The 23,817-nt window shown below is 38.2% G+C and overlaps 1 protein-coding gene across 3 annotated transcripts in view; it reads right to left on the minus strand.

Annotated features, from left to right (window-relative positions):
- The window catches only part of TMTC2 (transmembrane O-mannosyltransferase targeting cadherins 2), a 769,045-nt gene that overhangs the window by 373,148 nt on the left and 372,080 nt on the right, over window positions 1-23,817 (minus strand). For 2 of the 3 annotated variants that reach the window (XM_026499950.4, XM_048218182.2), the window contains exon 12: window positions 10,866-13,522. In XM_026499950.4, coding sequence (XP_026355735.1) covers window positions 13,343-13,522 — 180 coding nt within the window. In that variant the 3' untranslated portion in view covers window positions 10,866-13,342. Of the gene's footprint in view, window positions 1-1,828; window positions 1,941-10,865; window positions 13,523-23,817 lie in introns of those variants that run through there. The other variant, XR_003316605.4, reaches the window with a different exon arrangement.

Below are 23,817 nucleotides of genomic sequence, written 5' to 3' on the forward strand. Positions count from 1 at the left end.
CTTGGCACCCCCCTGCGGACCTAAAGGAACAGATGTATACTCCTCCCCGTGCCTGGTCAGCTAAACACCTTGTATCCCAAGGTGGCAAGTCCCATGGAGGTGATGAATGGCAGCAAGCCTGGCGGAGATACGTTTGCAGCTGGCTTCCCCCAGAGAAGCAGCCTCTTAGCCTGGCAGAGGGGAAACAGTGTAAGTTTTATAGTCAGAAAAACTCATCTTTGAATCATGGTATATCTGTTTATCTATCAGCCATTGAATCCTGAACAATTTCTCAATCTTTGTAATTCTTGTAATCTTGGTTCCCTCCTGCTAAATTAGAAAGAACTGAACAACTTTTCCTAATGATGAGTTAAGTGAGAAAACAGAGCGAAGCTTCCGACACAGTTTCAGTCACTTAGTAGGTCTTCGGTAAGTGGTGTGTCCTGTCTCTATCCCATCCCCAATTCTTCTATTCTTTTGGCAGCATCTACTCATTGCAGATCCCATCTCCCTGAACAAGTACTCCCACCCCATCCTGCAAACCATTATCTCCCCTAGAAAAAGTATTCTGTTTTTCTTCCTATAAGCTTCAACGGCGTTCATTGGAAAAGTTATCCTTTTGTCATGATTTCTTGAGATACAAAGTAGCTTTCTAATTCTTTATTAGAATTATTGTGTTCTGCAAAAAAAAAAAAAAAATGGGAGAAAGAGCTAGAGAGCTCTTATGTGTTTTTCGTTTACCCTGTAGTATTTCGGTTTCAGTTTTTATCTCAAATTCAGTTTCATTTGAAAACAAGGCAAAGCTTTTCACCCATAGCCCATTCTTTCATAAGGATTTACAAACTTTTATATTCAGTTTTGCTGAAGGTTTGTATTTATTTTACTTTGGTTCCCCAGTGGTTAGGCCAAGAATGCAATCAGTTGTGTGATTCAGGGATAAATTCTTCTAGCAAAACTTATACAACTATTAACATTTCAAATGATAAATGAGTCAATTCAAAGAATCAGAATTTAGAACCATATGGGACCTTAAAGATCACTTACTTCAATACCTTATTTTTAAATAGCTCCCATTATAGAAAATTTTCAAATGTCATGGAGTGTTCTGCTAATCAGATCACATATATTGTTTAAGTTCCACATTACCTCCATTTAACGGATTAAAAACCTGAGTACCTGAAAGGTTTAACTTTCCAAGGTAAAGTAGCAGGGAAAGACTTAAAGATTGCTGATTCTTTTCACTTAACAATGATGTGTCCTTTTACATGAGAGGACACTGAGACCAAGTGTTTCTAATTGGTTTGAAGAGGCTGGAATGAGATGTTGGGGCTCCTGAAAATCTTGACCCTTCCCTATCACCCAGAAAAGGTCAAAGAATAGGCACCCAGTAAACATCTGACAACTTGAAGAATATATTGGCTGTGCTCCACATGGCATTTGTTTGTCAGACACCTGCCTACCGCCTCCCATCCTCCCATTCATTCTTTCATCACCTATAATATAACGTGCTAGATGCTAGAATGAAGAGGTCAATGATCCATGGTGTTGTCCTTAGGGCAACCAGAGCTGAGTACATAAACTGAAATAGTACACATTAGGTAGTGAGTGGAAAGCATCTGAACCTAAACATTATAGGAAAACAGAAGGTAGAATGTGTAACACAGGTGGAGGGGAGGCGGGGACAGGGAGTACGGTGCCATCGCCAACATCCATAGATGACCTTCTGCTATGAACGGTTTGCAGTGACAAAGGAAAATAGACCGTTCTCGTTACCATTTCCCCAGGTATCAAGATAATGCCACTGGGGAAACTAGTTTTTTAGGATGGGCAAACTCAAGTGTGACTTTACCTGTGGAGAGATTAGATGGCTATCTGCTTACTGCATTTTGCGAAAACACCAGGAAGTGTCCTCTGGCCTCCACAAGTCTTCTTATGCAACGGAGAATGGTTAGGTTCTGTGCCTAAAGGAAAGAAAAGGGGGGCATGTCAGTAAGGAGGGCATTTGCCTGCAGGTGACAGTATGCCCAACGAAGACCGCCTCATAGACGAGGGCAATGTTTTCTCACATAATGGGAAGTTTGGCAGTAAAGCAGGTATTGGCCTTGGTTCAGGTGCTTAAAATTTTTATCAGGAACTCAGGGTTCTTTCCTTTTTTCTAGGGTGCTGGATTTTACTTTTCTATTCATCGGCCCATGGTTGCAAGATGGTTGCTCTCATAAATAGATTTCACTTTTATTTTCAAGACCTGAGGGGCGTTAAGATGCCAGCCTTTTATGAAGAAAGCAAAGCCTTTCCAGAATTTCCCCCAGCAGACCTCTGCCTGCATTTCATTGTCACATGGGCACTGCCAGCTGGATTGGAGCCTGGAAAAGCAAGAGACAGGACTATCACAATTGGCTTAGACCAGGGGTCGGCAAACTTTTTCTGTTACAGGCCAGATAGTAAATATTTTAGACTTTGCAGGCCATACAGTCTCTGTTGTAATCACTCAATTCTGCCATTCCAGCATGAAAGCCGCCATAGATGGTCCATAAATTATTGAGTGTTGCTCTAGTCCAATAACACCTTATTTATGGACACTGAAATTTGATGTAACTCTCACATATTATGAAACACGACTCTTCTTTTGTTTTTTTTCAACCACTCAAAAATGTACAAACTAATCTTAGTTCCCAGGCCGTATAAAAACAGATGGCAGGCCTGATTTGGCCCATGAGCCCATAGTCTGCCGATCCCTGGCTGGGACCAATGATAACCCATCAACTGGATCTGGGCAAAAAGCTACGACAAAGTTGGTGTTCTAATAGTTGTCTCTAAGAAAGAAATGAGTACTGGATAGGCAACTAACAATGCTGCAGATAATGGTAGGTTTTATTTACTACATGCACAGGGCTTAGAAAGAGTATTTGGTATGTGATCAGGCTGTAATATTTTAATTCCTTTCTCTTCCTTCCACTTTAATCTAGAATTTTTTTCTTATTTATAAAGAGCTTTTCTCTGCTCCAGTAGAGCAGCTGGTATCCAGACCCTGGTTTTTAAGTAGTTAATATTAGGAAAGTCTTTGGGAGAGATATCTTTCAGTCAATATGGGATTGATGACTCTCTGTTGCCACACTGTAAGGGAAAGCTGGAAAACCCTAAAATTATGAGTAAGAAACTCCATTCAAGTCCCATAAACATTTCACAGTTTTCTTCCTGGGCTTCCAGTAGTGAGGGAAATGCAAATGGCACCTCAGCACTGAAAAAGGATATTCTGCATTCTGCTTTTGCTCAATCTCATTATACATTCTCTACTTAGAGAGAGAGGGGAAAAAAAAAAAAAAAAGATTTGCAGCAAGCAAAAAACAGGCTCCCTCTTTATACATTGAATTACAAAGGCAATTTCCTTTATAGCCTACTTACAGGAACCCCTCTTAGCGTGTTGCCAACAGTACCACAACTTGTTTATTCAAAGGTTATGTGTGAATGAGAGCTTTTTGATATTAATCAAGTAATTTGCTAGCGTTGCTGGGAAAAGGAAAATGTTAGCTTTATCCTGAAAAATGAAACAGCCCATTAATCAAGTTCACTCTACTGAAGACAATTATGGGGAGAGAGAGGGCAAATAGACCCTTCAGATAAGAAATTCCCAAACTGATGAAACTTTTAATAAGGTTTGGCATCGATGTCTGCGCAGAAAGTGATTAACTTTAATCACCTTACAAATTATATAGATCAGGTATTTGTGGATTCAGAGTTTACTGTTTATTATTAATTGAAAAAGAATCTTACTGAATGTACCAAATTCAAAAACAAAACTCTGGCATATGGACTATTTCGCTGGTGTTCATTTATTATCTCCAGTTAAAGTTGAAAGGTGAAATAGAATATGCATGTTCTTAAACAACTGTCTCATTTTTTGGTTCCCTCAGCAGCACACTCTTTGTAGGTTTGAGACTGGGTCTCCATCAATCAAAATTAAATTCTTCAGTAGGAGGCATTTAAAATTATTTGTATAAATGTAGCTGAATGGGATAAGGTTGTAAGATAAGAGATATGAAAAATAACTCTGTTCTGAGGCAATACAGTGCATTATAAGGGGGGGGTCTTTTTTCTTTGTTCTAGCATGATGAATTACAAAAATCCATTAGTCAAACACCAAGAGAGAGTTAGTTTTATAAGCCAGGCATTATCTGAATTAGTTAATAACATTAAAGCTATGTAGAGAAAAGAGAATAATATTCTCTTTATCCAATATTTTACAATATTGCCTCTTATTTCCCCAATTCACTTGCAAACTTTATTGTTATTAAAATTTCAAATTTTAAAATGGTACGTTAGTCATCAGGAAAATGCAAATAAATACTACAATGAGATGCCACATCACAGCCACTAGGATGGCTATAATTAAGAAAGCAGAAAATCAAGTGTTGGTGAGGCTGTAGAGAAACTGGAATTTGCATACATTGCTGGTGGGAATGTAAAAAGCCGTGAGAGAACAGCAGAAGGAGGGGGCTCAGAGCCTCAGGCTGTGAGAGGTAGGTATTCACAAAAGCCAGGGAGCAGCACCAGACAGCCCATAGAAGATGGGATGGCCGAACAACAGGATGAGTTCAGCTGACACCTGGATTGCAAGAATAAGCTTCAAGAGGTCCAATGCTTTAAAAAGAAGCAATGGATACCAGACCACCAGCACCGACAAATAAAGGTAACAAGGTGGCTGGAAAAAAAAAAAAAAAAAACTAAATTATTTTTGTGAGCCCATGTATTTTTATAATTGAATGATTCCTTCTTGTTCCCCAATCCTCTCACCATATAGGGACGTAGTTGGAATCGGTCTCCAGTTTTGGGTGAGTCTTTCAGATGGGAACACTCCTCGATCCTATCTGATCCTCAGAGACTAAGAGAATAAGAAAGGGGAGCAAAACACCCCTAGTGTACTGATTGTGCCCATATCCATTAATGCCTATCCAGGGTTTAGACTAGAGTCATAAGATGCGGAGAAAGACCTGGCTTCCTTCTGAATGTGATCTTGGGCAAGTAATACGGCTATTCTGAGCTTTTCTTCTTCATCTGGAGTTCGGATTTAAGGATAATTATGTTTCTCCTGCAGACTTTGCCAAACTGTTTTCAAAGCTAAATATAAAAAATATGAGGCCTTTTGAAAACTCTGAAACGCTCTGCATACAGAAAATATAATTACAATAGGAACAAAATATTCAGAGTGAAAGGGTGAAGTGAAACTCTGTTCATTCAGATTTATATCTATGGGAAAGGCCCTGCTGCCCTGACATTTCAAGGGGCAAGCTGAATGCAGTTGTCACGTATGAGATACAATATCACCTGGGGAGCTAAAGCCAAAGAGAGGTGTTACAACTGGAGTGGGCCGGTGGTCACTTCATTTTCCTCAGTGCCCAGAATTGGTGTGCTGTTTTCTATACTAGAAAATCCACATTGTTTGATCACTGGACTAATGTCAGCAAGAAGAAATACATTTAAAAATAAGATATTTAAAGATCAGTTTGGTAATTAGTCTTATCCTGAAAATGGAGAGCAACAAATCTATATTTGTCATATCTTCTCTTTATCTCAGTGGCATTTCTTTTCCAGGATAAGGACAGGAAAGTGCCTTATATAAAAGAGTGATTCGATGAATCACAGCAGCTTCTTGGTTGTGACAGGCATAGGAGAGTGTGAAAAGAGATTTGCTAAGGTGTTTATAACAATATCTTAAGAAATCTCTCCCCTCATCTCCTTTTGACTCCTGCTTGCCTGGATTTAAATCACTCACCCAAGGACAAAAGCTTTGATCTCACTTTATTTCCTCTGTTAATCAAAACACCTCAAATTATGTCTCATTCCTCATAATGACTTCCTCTCTGGTGGAGCAAATGTTTGCACTTGGGTTTAGTTGCAGACTTCCCAGCCACACAATGAGAGTGCGTGTGCGTGTGTGTGTGTGTGTGTGTGTACTGTGTGTGTGTGTGTGTGCATGAGTATAACAGAAAGAAGGTGGACAAGGTTGAAAGGGAATGAAATAAATTAGCCAATGATCATAAAGATTTGTAGCAAATATATTTACTGTTATTATATTGTAATAGGAAAATGACATGCTATCCATACTTTACAATTACTCTCTGGCCTAAAAAGGGCTTTCATGTAGCTAGTACACCCCAAAAACCTTTAATTTCAGATAGAAGAGACTCAGGTAAAATAAAGGGACAAATTGCCAATGTCTTCATGGTCACCGTCCAATATGTTTATGTCTGTAATCTTACACATCGCACCTGCAGCAACAGGCAATCGAACTTTGGATCACTGACGCCCCATGGCCAGGTCGGAGCAAATAACCGAGCACTGGCATCCGATGGCAGGAATGGATCCTTGAAAATGGTTTAATCTACCCTAATACTTCCATGTACCACTTTCACTTAGACCAGCTGTGTTTGGTTAGATATGCTTCATAAATTTATTCTAAAATGAAGAGTTCATGTCTTAAACGAGGGACCCAAACTGAATTTGGTGACATAGGAGTTTCAGACAGTAATATCTTCCATATATGCAATCCACAAAGAATCCATGATCAAATCTTTCCTGGCAAGCTTTGTGTCCAAAGAAGATGTGTTTTCACAAACTCTGGATGGTTGGTATTGGGCCATGAAGGATGGAACCTGCAGCTTGTACTTGGAACACGTTACTTGCTATACTGGGTCCACTGTGGGTGTGTAAGTTTAGCTCTGTCATCTGACTGCCCCAAACTACAGCTTCTTCACTTGTCAAGTGCAGAGGTCAAATCCAATGTTCTCTCTTGCTCTCTGATGTCACTACTAGCATTTCTACAAGTATCACTTTGTGGCCACTTGAGAAATAGCAGCAGGCTAACTCATCTTCAGCATCATACAGAAAGCAAAATTTTGGAACAAATACAAGTCCAAACAATAATTAGTTCTATTAACAGAAGTAACAACAAATTAACCAAAATTTCCTTGACTTACTTTATAGAAGAGATAGGCTTTGCTGGTATATTCGCATTTTATGAATAATGTTGACAGGGTAATTGGGAGAGTTACACCCGATGGGATATAATAAAACATGATATTGATGTACTCTTCCATACCATTTAATGTAAAATTATTAAATTAAATGTTAATAGAATGTAGTAACATCTGAATATTTGGTGGCATAGGACAGATTTCTAAAAATATACTTTGAAACACCATAATTAAAGGGAAGTTTCCCAAACTGTCATTATCATAAAGTACAGGCAAGGCGTATTTACAGAAAAGTAGCCTATTGCAAAGGAAACATAAAGTAGGCAAACATTAAGCATAACAATATATTTAAAATAGTGCAGAGAGAATTAAAAAATGAAAAAGTATTGAGATTATTAATTGGTTCTATGTAATTTAATAAGTTGATGTCTGCAGAGCTAAAAAGCTAATTATTATTTTTAGAGTCAATATGGCCATTACTCGCTAAAGGAGATTAAAACAAAAGGGCCTACATGAAAATCAAAGAATCACTTGTTCCCGCTCCCCACGCACGCATACTCATCTTTCTCCTTCCTCACCAATCCTGATTTTCTAGTAATAAACGATCTTTTACAATATCCAGATGCAAAAGGAATTTTAATACTTTTATGAGATTTTTGAAAACATATCGCTTGATTTCTCAGTACACAGTTTTGACAACTTCATTACAGTTTCTAGCTGCTCAATGATATTACCAAGAGAAAGTTCTCAGAGGAGTTATTTCACTTGGAGTCCTCTAAGATGGAAAAGGAAGAGACATAGAAATTATTAGAAAAAGTATTTCTAGAAGTCTTGTGCTATTACTTGAAACATAGAACTCTATTCTCTCCATCCGACTGGAGAATGGCTGACAGCTCTGTCTTGAATGAGTGCAATTTCTGTCAAATCCAAAGGAGGCAGGAAAAAAAATTCAATATATTTCAGATCAGAATAGACAACCAGTTCTAGCCTCGACTTCAACTGGCTAAACATTTTTTCACTCTCCTGTGGCTGTATTATAAACCACTCTCTTATTTGTAATACTTTTTTCCCCTACAATACAGTGACAGATCACTGAGCAACCAAAAGGACACAGTTTCAAACTGTTCTAATCAGATCCTCCACCTTTATGACAAAACTACAATTATCTCCAGTGGCAATTAATAGTCAACTCCCCATGTCTCTATCCTTCCTCTTCCCACCTTCACTTTCTCCTTTTAGGATCTCTAGCAACTTTCCCGAACACCATTTCAGATATTGTATCAACTTCTTAGATTCCCTTAGGTATCTATTAATGACCTCATCAAGTTGTCTCACATATTTGCAACTTTTTACACAATCCAACAATTTTCTTGCTAAACAAAAGCTCCTCTGTCCACTCTTTGGAAGTAGACGAGTAACACAATAACATCGGAGAGCAGTTGTAAAAAGTTGAGGAAACGTTTTGAAAAACTGAAGAAAAACGTCACAGAAATTTCAAGTTAACGGAACTTCAAATCTCAGCAGTGCTTGGGGGGCGGCGGGGGGGTTCCATCTCAAAGTTCTACAAATAACAGCAGAAGGCCAGTACGTGGTGAAGTGGCAGACGGAATGAAAGCCTGCTCAAAGGCCTTATTACATCCAGCGAGAAGACCACCCAAAATGACACAGCAAGAAAGGTTTGAGTCCTGGTACACACGCATCTTTCTCCACTGCAAAGCTCAGCATAAAAGAATGAGTACAATTGCATGGCCATTTCTGGTTGTTCTCTCCTTCCAGCGTGTGGCAGGTCCAATGCTTAACCCAAGTTTTCTAGCAACACCCACGAGTTTTAAATAGTAGGAAGCAAATTCTTAATATTGGAAATACTTAAATGACATGGAAACTCCTATTCCAAAGGTACATACAAATGAATTGGAATTGTCATTCTTAAATTATCCCTAGAAACCCAGTCTCCTCCCTTGTAATAGCAAAAATAACCAAGACTTCGATGCATTTCCTTTCTAGCATATACTAGAAATGTACATACACTATGAGAAAATGCAGCCCTAAGGTGAAAATACCAAATGAAGAGTTATTAAAGCCCCAATCTCAACTTTTTAGAAAGTGATTTAAAAAAATATACATCAGGTTGATCACAAGAAAATAATAGATGGAACTGTTTCATTTATAGTGTATTGTATGTTCTGCTCGGCAACAGCGTGCCAGGCTGAAGAAACAGTGCCCAAAAGGAAAGACATGGTTCAGGCCTTTACTGGTTTCTGAGCAGAGTGCTTTCAATACAGGTTAAAATTATACCTTGATTTAAAAACAGAATGCATGATGCAATTACTTCAGGTAGCAAGACCTCTTAATAACCGACATTTCTTTAGACTGTTGTGTAACTGCCATTAACAAGTTTTGGGAGCTTAGTTAAGTCATCTCATTTGGGGGCCTTCTGTTCTTCAGGGTGAAAGTAAGGGTTTAACTAACTGCCTGTTCACTGAGGTCTTTTCTGGCTCTCACAATCTAAATTTTTAAGATTTTTTTCATGCACTACCTCTTAGTCCGTTTGGACTGCTGTAGCAATATACCACAGACTAAGCAGCTTATAAACTACAGAAATTTATTTCTTCCAGAGGCTGGAAGTCTGCAATGAAGGTGCCAGCTTGGTCACATGAGGCCCCTTCTGGGTGACTCACGGCTCACTGTATTTACCCGGAGGAAGGCGTGAGAGAATTCTCTGGACCCTCTTTTATTGGAGTATGAATCCCACTCATGAGGGATCTGCCCTCACCCACTAATAACTCTCCCACTCCCCCACCTCCTAATAACATAATTTATGGACATATGAATTTTGGGGAGACATAAACATTTAGACCACAGCAACTTCCTTCAATCTTCTTGGTCATCTGCAGGATGAGAGGTAGAGAATATGATTTGTGGAAGATGGAACAGCTAGACAAAGGCCAAGGCGGATGAGAAATCTCATCTCTGGACTTGGGTTCAGAGCCTGACTGCTCACATGACACAGGACATATGAGCACGGGACACCACGGGGACAGGCTTGCTGCTTGCTAGCTTTGTGACCGGGGCAAGTTATTTCATACATCTGAGACCTGGTTTTCTTAACTAGAAAGCTGGAATATAACCTCACACATCCATAGGTTTAAAAATAAAATCTTTATAGCTAAATTTTATCCTTTTTTTAAAAGATTTTATTTGAAAGAGAGAGAGAGAGAGTACGCACGCACCAGCATGGGGAGGGACAGAGGGAAAGGGACAAGTAGACTCCCCGCTGAGCAGGAAGCCGGACATGGGGCTCAACCCCAGGACCCCAGGATCATGACCTGGGCGGAGGCCAGGCACTTAACAGACTGAGCCACCCAGGTGCCCCAAATTTTATCCTTAATAAAGGAATTAGGCAATATGTAATTATGTTATTATGTAATGACAATTTTAACAAGATGATCAAAGTTTCTGTCAGTATGCACTTTGTCTAGGACACAAGGTTTTCTTATAATGGATACCTGAATGTGCCATACTCATGTCTCTCAACAAAACAGGGTTGTGCTTTCTTCTAGGATCAGGACTAGAGAATCAGGGTTTTCTAAGTAGGACCGTTTTAACCAAACGACCTACGAAGCAGAGAATGGGCTGTGCTTGGGCTATTTCCTAACACTTTTCTACAGTTCACCAATAAAACAAAACAAAGATTATGTCATCTTTTTTGGAAAGTGACAAATCTGATGTTACAGGCACCCTTAATATGATTATAACTATTACAAATTAGTGATTATTGGTTATACATTAGCCTTGATGCATCTCTGTCTGACCTTCCATTCCTACCTTTTCAAAACTTTTTCCAATTCTGTTAAAATCCATGACAGCACTAAGTGTTGTTGCCGTAGAAGATTTGCAAAAGGCTTACACAACATATTTGTTATCAATGCTTTATTGTTGAAAACAAAATTGAAATTCTCTGGCACATAAAACAATTATTTCTACAAAAGGAAAGCCTACAAATCTTGATAATTTATACAAATAACAGTTTCTCAAAAAATAAAACTTTAATTTAGTAAACTTGTCTTGTGCTCTATATTTTTAGCACTGTCTGCAATAATCCACCATAAATCCCTGAGCGGAGATATTTTTTGATCATGTTCTTTAGTCCCCCCCACCTCCCCCCAAGTTGGTCAGTTACTAAGCCCAGCCCTGTAGTGAAAGGTGTCAGGGACATTTAGCTATTAAAGATCCATGCATTTTATGACACAGGCCCAATTATTAATGCTACTTGGGAACTGGGTCAACATGAAGTGCCTCTACTATGTGCAATCAGCGAACCTATTAAGAACCAAGTGTCTGAAAGGAAGAACATTAACAACAAAGAGACATAAAATGTTAAGACTAGGAAGTCATCATAGGTCAATAACTATTTAAATAAATAAAAATGTTAGACATTGAATTTATCTCTATATCCTTATATTAAATTCCTTATTTATTTACTATTTTTTAGCAATTGCCAATGCACTAGAAGATGAAAAATACACTTCAACCCACATTTTTGGTTTGACCACGGGTCTGTTGTTGTTAAATGTTAAATATCATTCTGAAAACACAGTGATTTCGTTATAATTTAACTTTTGGCCCCTTCAAAGAAATGTCTACAAAATAATATACACATATTAGGAGGGCCTTCTTATTAATGCCATCAACAAACCTCTCTCACTACATCTGCCCTTCTTACAAAAACACTAACGCCATAGGAACACTACTGTAAATTCTTTACCCCACTTTATTCAGATATGTAGCAAAACATATACGATACGGAGAAAACATAATATGATGTATTTGTATGTGCAGCTTCCTTTTAGTGTGGATGTTGACCGATATTTACATGAAGTGTTAAAGGAAAGGAGGAAAAGCTAATTTTCAGTTGCAAAGAACTGACTTAATGAATCAAGTTTTGTTATTTTGCTATGGTAGAATAATAAATAAATAAATATGTAGGGTACTCTAATAGCTACTTTCTCTATTAAGAAGTTGATAGTGAACGCTTTTCGCAAAGTTAATTTTTAGTAGCAAAGTTTGCAAGTCAAAAAAATGTTCAATAAATGTTTTTCTCTGCTTCATTTTTACTTGCATAATGATCACTGAAGTGGTTACTAATAGGTAAAGAAATAAAATACCAATATGCTAGTGAAAATTAGTTTTCAACTGTGAAAAGCACTTGGCAGAAGACCTAGAAACACAAGGCTGATGCTATACCATAGCTGAAAGTAAGTCATTTTTGATGTCTTTTAGGAAGAGCAAAACACAGTCAAAATAATTCCTTAAACACATAAGCATTTCTGTTGAGGAGCCTATCAGAAAGTGATTAGCATTTTACACCAACTCTGTCCAAAATACAGAATCACTGGCGACCATTATTATACACTCCTTTGCACAGACGTGATTTTCTAATCAGTAACATCTGGGAAGCACAGAGCACCTTCCCCTTTGTGTAATAGCTGCTAGTTAGGTACCAGAACTAGAACACTTTTAAGCTCTTTAGATTTAATCCTTATATAAGCATGTGGCATTAACCAGGAAGAGCCATTTCAAAAGCCTAAGAATTAATACAATGAATTCTCCTAGGCAGTTTGGGGGAATATGTTGAGGACATTAAAATAAAAAATGCCTGCCGACACGTATAAGGTCTCCCCAACCCTTCCCGCAACACCAGTGTGAGAAGTGGTTAGCTCAGCTCAGAACATGAGAAGCAAATGCTGTCCGAAAGATATGAAGACTGTGACATCCAAATCATAAAAAGTTATGTGTACTAGTCAGGAAACAACTACAGATTCTGACGGAACTTGACATACTTAAAAAAAAATTTTTTTTGTTAAGTTTCAGAAATTGATAAGCAGGCCGTCTCAAAGAGGGAAAGACAGCAGCGTCACGACAACCAGCCAGCTCACTGGGATTCACACCACACTTGAATCATTCTCTATTAACACTTGATCTTAATAGTTTACCAGGGCCGAATAGACACTCTGACTTCCTCTCACAGTGTTTAAGGAACAGTATAATTTCTAAATTAGCTTTCAAAAATGAGCAAAATTTGTAACTTAGATTCCCTCCTTGCCCCCCCACCCCACCCCCCAATGCCATAAGATCCTGTTTTAAGTGCTCTGGTTTATAGTTCTGTGGGTAACAATTACGTCCTTCAGGAGGTTTCCAATATTCCTCTTTTTGGTGTTAATGGCTGTGCCAACAGCAAAGTGAATACTCCCAGAAGTGGCAGTGACCTCAGTGACCTCTGCCCCCCGTCTTCAAGTCCATACTAGCTCTTGTCATAGCACTGCTGGGAAGTTCTGTTCATTAATGAAGCCAGCTTTCAAATATGGAGGAGGGCAAGGTACTGCCCTCCAGTGTCAGGTCTTGGACGTCTTTAAACCTTGCTTTTCCATGATATTCCACAGTTTGCGGAGATTGGACTGCGTGATGACATCATCTGGCTTGAGCTGCAGCGCCCGCAGGTAGTTGGCCTCAGCCTTTTGGAGCCGGCCATTGAGATGGAGAATAGCCCCCAGGTTCATCAGAGCTGCCGGATACTGGAACCAGAGAGAGGGAGGAAAATGATTAAGAGGCTTGTTTCAAGCTTTCCTTCATGGAAGACAAAAATCTTCATCCACTTATGCAAATGATTCCCTTATGTCTGGAGGCATTTTATGGAAGCAATTTAGCAATTTATACAAATAGACCAAGATAACTAGGAAGAAAAAAAAAAGTTTTCAAACAGCTGGTGTACTTTGTGCTTTAAATAGGGCAGGCAGCTAGAAAAATATTCTTCTTTAATGAGAAAGCACAGGTTACATCTGAAAACCTAGTAACCTAGCCAGACTGTACTTTTCGAAGAAAAAATTTAAAAGTTCTACATTTTCAGATAGGACTGAACTTTCTTTTTTCAACTCAATGCCAAGAAATTGTAAATTGGAGAAGCTGACAAATCTACGTCCACCCACTCTTTGTTTCCTCCTCTTCTTAGCAATAGTCCAGGCCATTTAGGCACATAAGTAAATAAGTTAAAAAATTGTAAAATTTTACTGATGCTTTCAGGGTAAAAACGCTGAAAAAAAAAATTCAAATGTAATCACTCACATCCTTTCCAAATCTAATCCAAGTAGTTTAATGAGACAAAGTTCTCATTTTGAAGGCAATTTTTTAAACTTCTAATGGTGGATGTTTATTATAAATATAGCAAAGTAAAAACATACCAAAATAGATACGTAGCGCAGAAAAATGTAACCACCGTAAAAAAAGTTTTATATTATTTGTTTAAAAGTAGTTGTGATTCTCGATCACAAAATTTTTTGTAATGTGTGATATTTGCAATACAAAGTTATCATATGAAAGGCCAAGTTAAAAAAAAAAGTGTGAGTTATGTATCACTGTTTTAATACAAGGGTCTCCAACCCCAAATTCTCAGACATTAGTTAACAACAACAAAAGTCCTTCCCAAAGAAAAAATACTGTGCTAGCTATCTACAAATAAAGGCTGTTCTGCTCTTGTCTTGTCGCTGGAACTTTCTGGCTAACATAGAGCAACTAATATTTTGGCAGTTACACAAATGCATATTTCAAGTATCAGATGAAACTAAAAATGTTTATGCTAAGATTGTGCTTTCATTTTACAGCTGGTGTCACCTGGCAACTCTGTGATGCAGTGTAAAGTAATTCACATTTTCTTTACAATTTAGTATTTTCACAAAATGCGTGCATTTTTCAGCTGAATTCATGACTCCACTCTTTGCTGTAAAAACAATTATTTCCGAACCAAAAACAATGCTGGGGGCAGGGCTGAATAGCTCAGAATAAACCAACTGGAAAGAGATGATCAGATTTGGATTTTAAGAGGTCTGGATTTGAATTCTTGCTCAACCGCCGACTGTGACCTTGGTGAGGTCCCCTATCATATTTTTCCTCTTTTTATTCTGCTTGAGGTATAGCACATGCATGCTTGTGATTTTTATGCTGTTACACACACTTTACAATTTTTATTTCAATGGCTCCATAATATGTCTCTGGATGTACAGCAAAATTCTCTTAAGTCCTCAACTACGGGGCATTATTTTCAAGCTTTTCTACATCCTATTTTTCTTTTCTAAAAATAATGTTGCAAATATAAGCTATTCCTGACCTTCAAAAACCTTTTGGTCAGGATGAGTCCATACTTATCAAGAAAAATACAGATGGTCAATTTCTAATTTTAAGCCCCAATCCAAATAAACACAGCTCTAAATTACATGTACAATGAAGCTCCACCCTGGGAACCTAAAATAACACCGCCTACTCTATCTTCCCAAAAGGACTTTATCATTCAGCCCCTTATTATCTTGAGTTTCGTGATGTCTAGACACATTTCTGAATTATATTCCCCTCACAGATCTTAGCACAACTATCAATAAACAGCTACTAAACTGATGGCAAAGTGTGTTCACAGCCCGAATTACTAGAGATGCTAAGTAGATAAAATGTTCAGACTTCCGCTATCCTGAGTGGGAAGAAAGGATACGGGGAGGGAGGACCACGGTTGGAGACCATTCCTGGCTAACCAGAAATAGAAAAGGCCCAGGGACGGGGGCTGAGAGAAACCAGATGGCTCTGTGGGATAGTCATTATTTCCTGAATCACTTTATTATCAAAGTATCTGTGCCTCACTATAATTACAATTCAAGGGGATTATTAAAAACACTCAAAAGCCGCAGAGCCACAGTGCCTAGGTGCCGGAGCCAGCTCTGCCCCAGAGCTGTGTGTACTTGGACAGGTTGAGCGAACACTTGAGACCTCAGTTTCTTCTAGAAACGGGATGATAACAGTACTTGCTTCGTAGAGTTGCTGCTGAGATTGTATGAGAATACAGCATTAGTGCCTTTTCCCTCTTCTTTTCTGTCTGCTTATCATCTCAAAAACACTAAGCAGAATCCCGTCAGTGTGGGTGAGTGACCACGGCACGCCAGGGCTGTGGATCTGTGACCTGGCCCTACCACCTTTCCTAAGTGTGTGGCCTTTCTCAGGCTAAAGCTGGAGGGGAGAGATGTGAAAACACGTGGTGAAGTAGGCTCAGCCACAGAAACAGGCTTTACTATTGTTACTGAACTGTAGCCCGGGTTCTCCTGTCCTTGGAATACTTTGGAGACACCTCCCTGCCATCAAAGGATAAAAAAAGAAAAGTGAATATTATTCTTAAAAAAAAAAACACACACACACACACAATTAAGAAGTTAAAGCTGTCATCAAAGTGAGTTCTGGATGCTAATTATAATAGCGTTTGGGGGTAACTTTAATTTTTGCATTAACCACCCAGTAACAGCATGTTACTCATTCAGCAAAGATAATCAAACATTGACATTATGAACTTAAAACGGGATAACAGATCCCATAAAGTTCGCACATACTGTGTTCCTTAAAGAATCCAAGTAAACTAAAAATGTATATATTTAAGAACATATCTGAATTTTAACAAGATTCCCAGGTGTTTTGTATGCTTATTACAATTTGAGAAGCAGTGTTCTAGAGGTTATTTCCTGATCTTAGATCATATTATTTTCCAACTTTTGAGTTTCCTATGGGAGGACGAAGTCCCTTATAGAACAAAGAATATCAGATCAAATGTCTATCTTCCAAGCAGTAAATGTTCAAATGAAACTTTATTAACAGAAGCTGTAAATGACTAAATATTACTAGACAGGAGAGGGCAGAAAAAGCCTTTTCATAACCAGATAGGAGCATGTCAAAGTTTTTAAACAGAATTGAAGACTACCGAGCTACATAACCGAAATGCAAGAAGTCCAGGTAACTGGCTGGCTGACGACACACTGGTGTCATTGCTCTCTGCCAGCTGTGACTCACAGGCTGCGGAACAGAAAAACCCAACCACAGCTGCTGATGTCTTCCCTCACACACATCTTCTTTTATTAAAGACAGCCGATGAAATTTTCAGCACGTTAACAAAGAGAGTCAGCAGCTTGCAAACCAGTAAGATGGAGCTTGTGGCTCCGTACAACACATTGGATACCGCCTCCCACTTCACAGAAAGGAGAACCAGACCTTTCTTGTTTCCTTGAAGAGGACAGATGCTTTACTTCAAAGCCGCTGACTGGTCGCCATACTGAGGCAACAGATGATGTCTTTTTCAAGTCTCTGGGGAATTATGACTATTGTTACTTGACTGTGGCCTTTGGCTTATTTCTCCAACACTGGAGGAAATATGCAAAATTAAAATAATAGGTGTACACTGGGGTGGGGCAGAGCAAAGGCAAGACTATGCAGGTCTGATTCTAGTCTAACACCTTTGAAGCTCCCAAGAACTCAGGTGAGCTCACAGGCCATCCTGAGCAGACCGGATTAGAAGACAAAGTTATTTTCCTGGCCTTTGCCTATTATGTAGTCTTGGAGAGAGATCTGTGAAGGAGGAATGGTAAAACCATATGGGGATTTAGGACTGGGCACTCCTGTCTCCACTGAGAACAGGACTTAAATGTATGGTTTGGGTAGAGCCTAGAAAAAGGAAAAGGGCTTGGCTGAAATGGTCTGATTAGGCAGGAGCTGGAAATCCACACAATAACTGGGTCTTCTCATCCCATTAGTCCCTGTGAACCACTTCCCTTTCGTGAAGGTAAATCAATAGGCAACAGAAGCTTTGAAAAAGATGAAGATAGAAATATTGGTCAAATATTTCTAATTTTATAAATCTGTTTATTTCCATTCAAAGTATTGCTGAATTCATCCATACAGTCATATATTTACTGTTGTATGAACTAAAAAACTCTTGAGGAAGAATTTCTGAGGTTAGTCTTATCCAGCTATTAATTAATACACTATAAATTTGGGGGATGGTTTCAAGATAACCACCTTTAGCTTCTGAATATAATTTGCAAACTTAAATGACTTTAACCAGGCTGAAGTATTTAATGGATTCTCACTCTTTTTCAAATAGTTACTGAGTAACTTAACGAAGGCTACATACTATCATTCAGCTGTATTCATTCAGTTGAAATTGCTTACCCAATTGCATTTACTGGAGCAGTAACTGCACCATGATGCTTAAAAAATAATGGTATAAACTTTAAAAAAACATACTCATGAAAAAGAGTATTTATGCATACATTTAAAGGATCTCTTTCTATTTATTGTGCCTTGTCCATGGCAGATATTTAATAATCACTGAATTAAAGATTATCTGTCCGACTTATGAAAAAAAAGTGTACCATGAACTCAAAGTTTGATACCTTACTCCCCCTCTGCTCCAACATCATTCCTCCTCCTCTGTCTCATTGGCAGGCTTAACAGCCAATGCCAAGCTAGAACCTTGATTCTTTGCCTTCCTTCATGTATGTATGTATGTATGTATGTATGTGTATATACATATATATATATACACATATATACGTATATATACACATATATACGTATATATATACGTATATATATACGTATATATGTGTATATATACGTATATATATATATCTCAATTTTAAGTCTTAACAACTTTACCCAATTATCTCCCTTAAATTTGTCTTCTAATTATACTTGGTCTCTTTCTCCTACTTGGTTTAAGCCCTAATCACCATTTCTTGGATTAAATAAAATTGAGAAAGAAGAATAAGTGAATGGGTAGCTGAGCAGATTAACAGACAGATTAAATGAATGAATGAACACATGAGTAAAGCCATATGCAGGGTTTTTACTATAAATATTGTAGGTATACAAACAAAAGTTTCAGGGAATACAAGAAAAACTACATACTTGCCTAACAAATGAAACTTCATAAAGACAACTGAAACCCCTAAACATTTCTCGCTATCTATTCCTGAAATCACCCCCATTCTCCCAAGAAAACCACAATCCTGAAGTTGGTATTTATCATTCCAGTGTACGTTTTACACTTTTATTTCTTGTGTACCTGTAATAAATATATAAAGATTTAATTTCATAAATTAGTCATCATCCATCATGAGATGGCATCCTGCCAAGCATGCACAAGAAACGAGGGTTTTACTCATCATTTTGTTTTTCAGATTTATCCATGTTGATATATTTAAGGTTTAGTTCTTTTACATGAATTCCATCGAATGACTATCCATTCTCTTAAGGATGAACTTTTCTTTAAAAGAAGGCTGCCATCCATATCCTTGTGACTATGTCTGCCCATACTTATTGGGAGAGTTTGCAGGATTGGAACTGCTGGATCACAGAGGATCTGCAACTCTGCCAGACATTATCAAACTGTTCTTCAGTGTGGTTGTACCAAATGCATGGGCATCAGCATGTAACAGGGGGTCCCTTTATCCATATCCTTAATGACACCTGACATTGTCTGACTCTTTAATTTTTGCAGATTGACAGTGGTAAAGTAGTATCTTATTCTCTGTTTGATTTCTTTTCCCTGATAGGCCAATGACATTTCCACGTTTATTAGCTTTTTCCTTTTTCTTTTCAGTGATCCACCTGTTCTTTAACACATAGACAGAGTAAGTTTTGAAAGGGTTGGCACCTACATGGTGGTATTTGAAAGGTAATTACACAGAGCTCCCACTACCTCAAAACAGTCCCTACAAAGGACTGTTTGGCCTGGTGTTTTCCTGGTCAGAGTCACTTTCCCAAGACGGGCAACCGGATAAGCAGTTTCTAAGATGAAAAATCTGTTATACACAAAATTGAAAATCCTCGATCAAGGTGCACTTTCAATGTGGGTGGGAGGATGCCAGAAATCTGGGCAGCAGAGAAGGGCGACAGGAACTGCCACCATCCGCAGCAAGGCTGGGGAGTCCTGGACAACGACATGTGGGACAAGGCTGGCAGCTCCTGGTTAGTCCCACACAGAACGGACTTCTCTTCATGGCCTGTTCCTCTGTCTTTATCTGCTTTCTGGCTTTCTTCTTCATTATTTTTCTTAGAGCCAACAGGAGCATTTCAAGTGAACAGTATGTCTCATATTCTCCCTCTTCATCACCCTCCATTTCTACTGGCACTGCCTCGTATACATCATCTCAATCATCTCTAAATTCGCTCAGTCTCCTTTTGTCCTCCCATCTTCAATTCCTGCTTTACCCCAATCTATCTCCCACTAGACCGTTTGTCTTTTTGAAACACAAATGGGGCTTCAAAGGGTCAAACTGTGCCTACAGGAAAGAATCCAGACTCTTCAGCCCAGTGCAAGAAACCGATTACTACGTGGCACCCAAAATAAGCCCCCAATATACTCTCTGTGTGAGCCATGTGAAACTTCTATTGCTGCCATGTGCAATTTCGAGCATTCATTTTTTATCAGACTGTTTCTCTGACAAAGCCCTTCGTCCATTTTCTTTTCAGCCAACTTCTGCTCATTTAAAAGAGGAGTTTAACAATCTCTTATTCATAGCTTACTTCTGTATGTTCCCATAGTACTGTCTACATACATTAATTGCAACACTTACCACAGTGAATTATATCTACTTGTTATAAGCATCTGTCTTCTTTGCTAGAGAGTGAAACAGGCAGTGAATTTATTTTAACTGTCTTTATAGTGCTAGTGCCAGGCTCTGGCATACGAAAGAAATTCTCAATGAATGCTTGCTGAAAGAAGGAAAAAAATTATGATTTAGCAGAAAGAGCTGACCTAGAAGAAGTAAATTCTAGCCCAATCTCTAAGTAACTTAATAAACATTTACTAAGTACCTACTATATGTCAAGGTTGCTGTCAGACACTCTAGGTAAGTGCGGAACAAGAACAGTACTTTTTCAGTCTGCATACAGTTTTAACTAACTTGAACTGCACACTTAGCATTTATCAGAAACCATCAGGAGCTGTACATACCTCTCATTTGTGTCCCTCAAATGTATGAGGTCAGCGTAACTGTTACCCGTTCATTGTCCTAAGCACTAACAGGAGACTTCAGAGATGGATTCACTGCCTTCAAGGTGTTTATAGTCTGGTGCATGGACACTAATTTTTCTACTACAGAGAAGAATCTGACATGTCTAGAAGGGTGAGCTGTGGAGGAGAGGGGAGATTACTTCCTTATGGCTATGAGGCTACTAGACAAGATGAATTGTCAGGTTCCTTTGAGCCTTTAATTCTTCCAAAATGAGAACGGCATACAAACTTTTGAAATTGGTTGTCACGTCAAAATCAACTTGTTACTTTTTAAAAGTGTTTTCAGCAAACTGCTGAGAACAGAGCCAACAATGGACAGTAAGAAGCCCTAACAGAGAAGAGTCTGAATTTCAATTAGTTTGGACATTAAGATGTCAACAGTGAGAGCCATGCTGTAACCCTTCTGAGACCAAATCAAAATGGACCAAAAAAATCATATTAAAAATGAAACAGTGATACAATAAATGAATTTCAATTAGTTTGGACATTAAGATGTCAACAGTGAGAGCCATGCTGTAACCCTTCTGAGACCAAATCAAAATGGACCAAAAAAATCATATTAAAAATGAAATAGTGATACAATAAACTAAAAGATCTGTTACAAAATTCTGTGATAAAACAAAAATCCACATGCAATGCAATGGTCTCAATTCAGAAATGATAATTCTTTGTAGTCATATTTTGACTACAGTCATATTTTGAATAAAGTATCTCTGCAAAAAGATTTACCAAATTATACACACGGCAAAGGAAAACAACATGGGGGATCTAGCAATGGCGAGGCAAATTCTGACAGATAACAGAAATGATTCATTCTAATTCTCAGTTTCGACACAGTATTTGCGTTTTTGAAATAGCTTTGAATAAAACAGAAGAGGTACAGGTGACAAGCAAGACACAAGGCTGCATTAAGGGAGTAGTTCCAATTTTCAGTGACACATTTTATCCTGTGTGCTCAATCCTTCTCTCTTACATCTGCTCCATCCCAGCGGGTGTTGCAAGAATGCTCATTTAACTTTTATGATGGGTGTGATTGCCACAATGTGGAGTGCTATTCATTTCTATGGCAATCAAAATGCCAAAAGCTGTGGTTTGGGGGATAGCAAACAGTGATTGTAACAGAGTCATTTCAAAGGTGGTAGTTATTTCTAACTGATTTTAAAGTGCACATACTAAATTAAGAATATAACTCAGAAATTATTCTTCACTGGCGATGATCCTGTTTCAAAGACAGGTTTTCCTGATGTCCTTAATGTCCTCAGAACATCTCTCACATGATCCAAATGGGAAACCTAGATCTCAGGCCACCTAAGTGTCACTGACAGCTTTTATAGAAGGCAATCAGTACACTATTTATCTTGATTTGCAATAAGCACGTAGCTCATCACTTGAAGTAAAACTATAAATAAAAGTTCTACATAAATGAGAAAAATATGACTTAAAGTGCATGCAGATTAGAAGAACGAAAATAAGTAGAATTTATTGAAGGTTAAAAACCTTAAAGGAATGAAATTTAGGAAAGAATCTGCACAATAGGCAAAATCATCTACATCTGAAAAACACCAACAGCTGTCTGCCCTTACTAATGCAGAGAGCTGCTACAAAAACCTACAGCATCTTCTTTTCCTTTTCTTTGAACCAAATTCCTTGTCTGTTTCCAAATATGATTTAAGCAACATAATTCACTCTACACTTTATTCATTTCTTTTTGGTATGAAGGGGAGGGAGGAACACGTGCATGCTTTCTCAATCATAATCGTATTACGCAGAAGGATTTCCAGCTGTATGCGCCATCCACGTGTGTATGTGTGAAGCGTGAGTTTGAATATATCTAATAAAATGATGCTCATCCCAAGGAGTTGAAACATGCCCCTGGGATAATCATGTTGTTATTAAAATGTATCTCAGAGATATGCTGGAGGTTGAGATTTGAGTTTATAATATTTAGGAACTTAATTGTCATGGGAGACAGAGGCAGAGAAAAACATTTTTTCTTTTTTTTTGTTTTGGGAGGGACTGGGCTTTTTTGCTATGCAAATTGATCATCTGATTTTTTAAAAACAAATGCAACAAGAGCTATAGACATACTACACTGACTGTTGAGTTTGATTAAGTTGATGAGCACTGGGTGTTATACGCAACTCATGAACTGCACTCTACATCTGAAAGTAATGATGTACTGTATGTTGGCTGACTGAATTTAAATAAAAAGAAAAGACCTACTACATTGACAAAGTCAAAGTTACAACTGGAGTAAAGATTCAACAGATGCCATAAAAATCAAATTCAGGAAAATGTTTTTAACCTATGTATATATCACTTCTCCAACAGACTTCTACGTTTGCCAATAAAGAGCTATGATCAGATGGAGGTCAACTGAGAGATTCCAGTTTGCATATTGTTGAAATGACAGACTTGTTCCCGAATAGGCCTTATTGAAAATAATCATTTAAAAAAAAAAAAACATGGAAATGAGCATGTCAGAGACTTCAAAACAAGTGGATTAAATGAAATTTAGGGTAGGCATACATGTTCTAAAGATGTGTAAGACATTTTTTTCCCCTCTGACAAAGCAGATAAGAGTGAAGAAGCAGGATTCATTCAAGGGTGACAGTGTCAATCAGATCAATCACATTTCAACATGAAATTAGAAGGCAGCCACTGTCCCCCCACAGAGTGAATATGAAGAAACATGTTTCACAAAGAGAAGTCACTACAGGCTTCACGCACACAGCAAGTGGAAAGTTTTGCTAACACTCTGAGTTAGGACGACCAGATCAAATATAACGAGCAGGGACAAAGCAATTTCTACAGAAACTATAAATCTTTCCAGGGACTAAAAATAAAATGCAAACACACTGTCTGATGCATGGCATTCTATTTGCACTTTTATAGGACCAAGACTTTGTTGATACACGCTTGGAAAAATAATGATGCAAGGTCTTCACACATCATTTCAGAAAATATTCCATCAGGACACACGAATCAAGG

Source organism: Ursus arctos, unplaced genomic scaffold, assembly GCF_023065955.2.
Source record: "Ursus arctos isolate Adak ecotype North America unplaced genomic scaffold, UrsArc2.0 scaffold_21, whole genome shotgun sequence".
NCBI lineage: Eukaryota > Metazoa > Chordata > Mammalia > Carnivora > Ursidae > Ursus > Ursus arctos.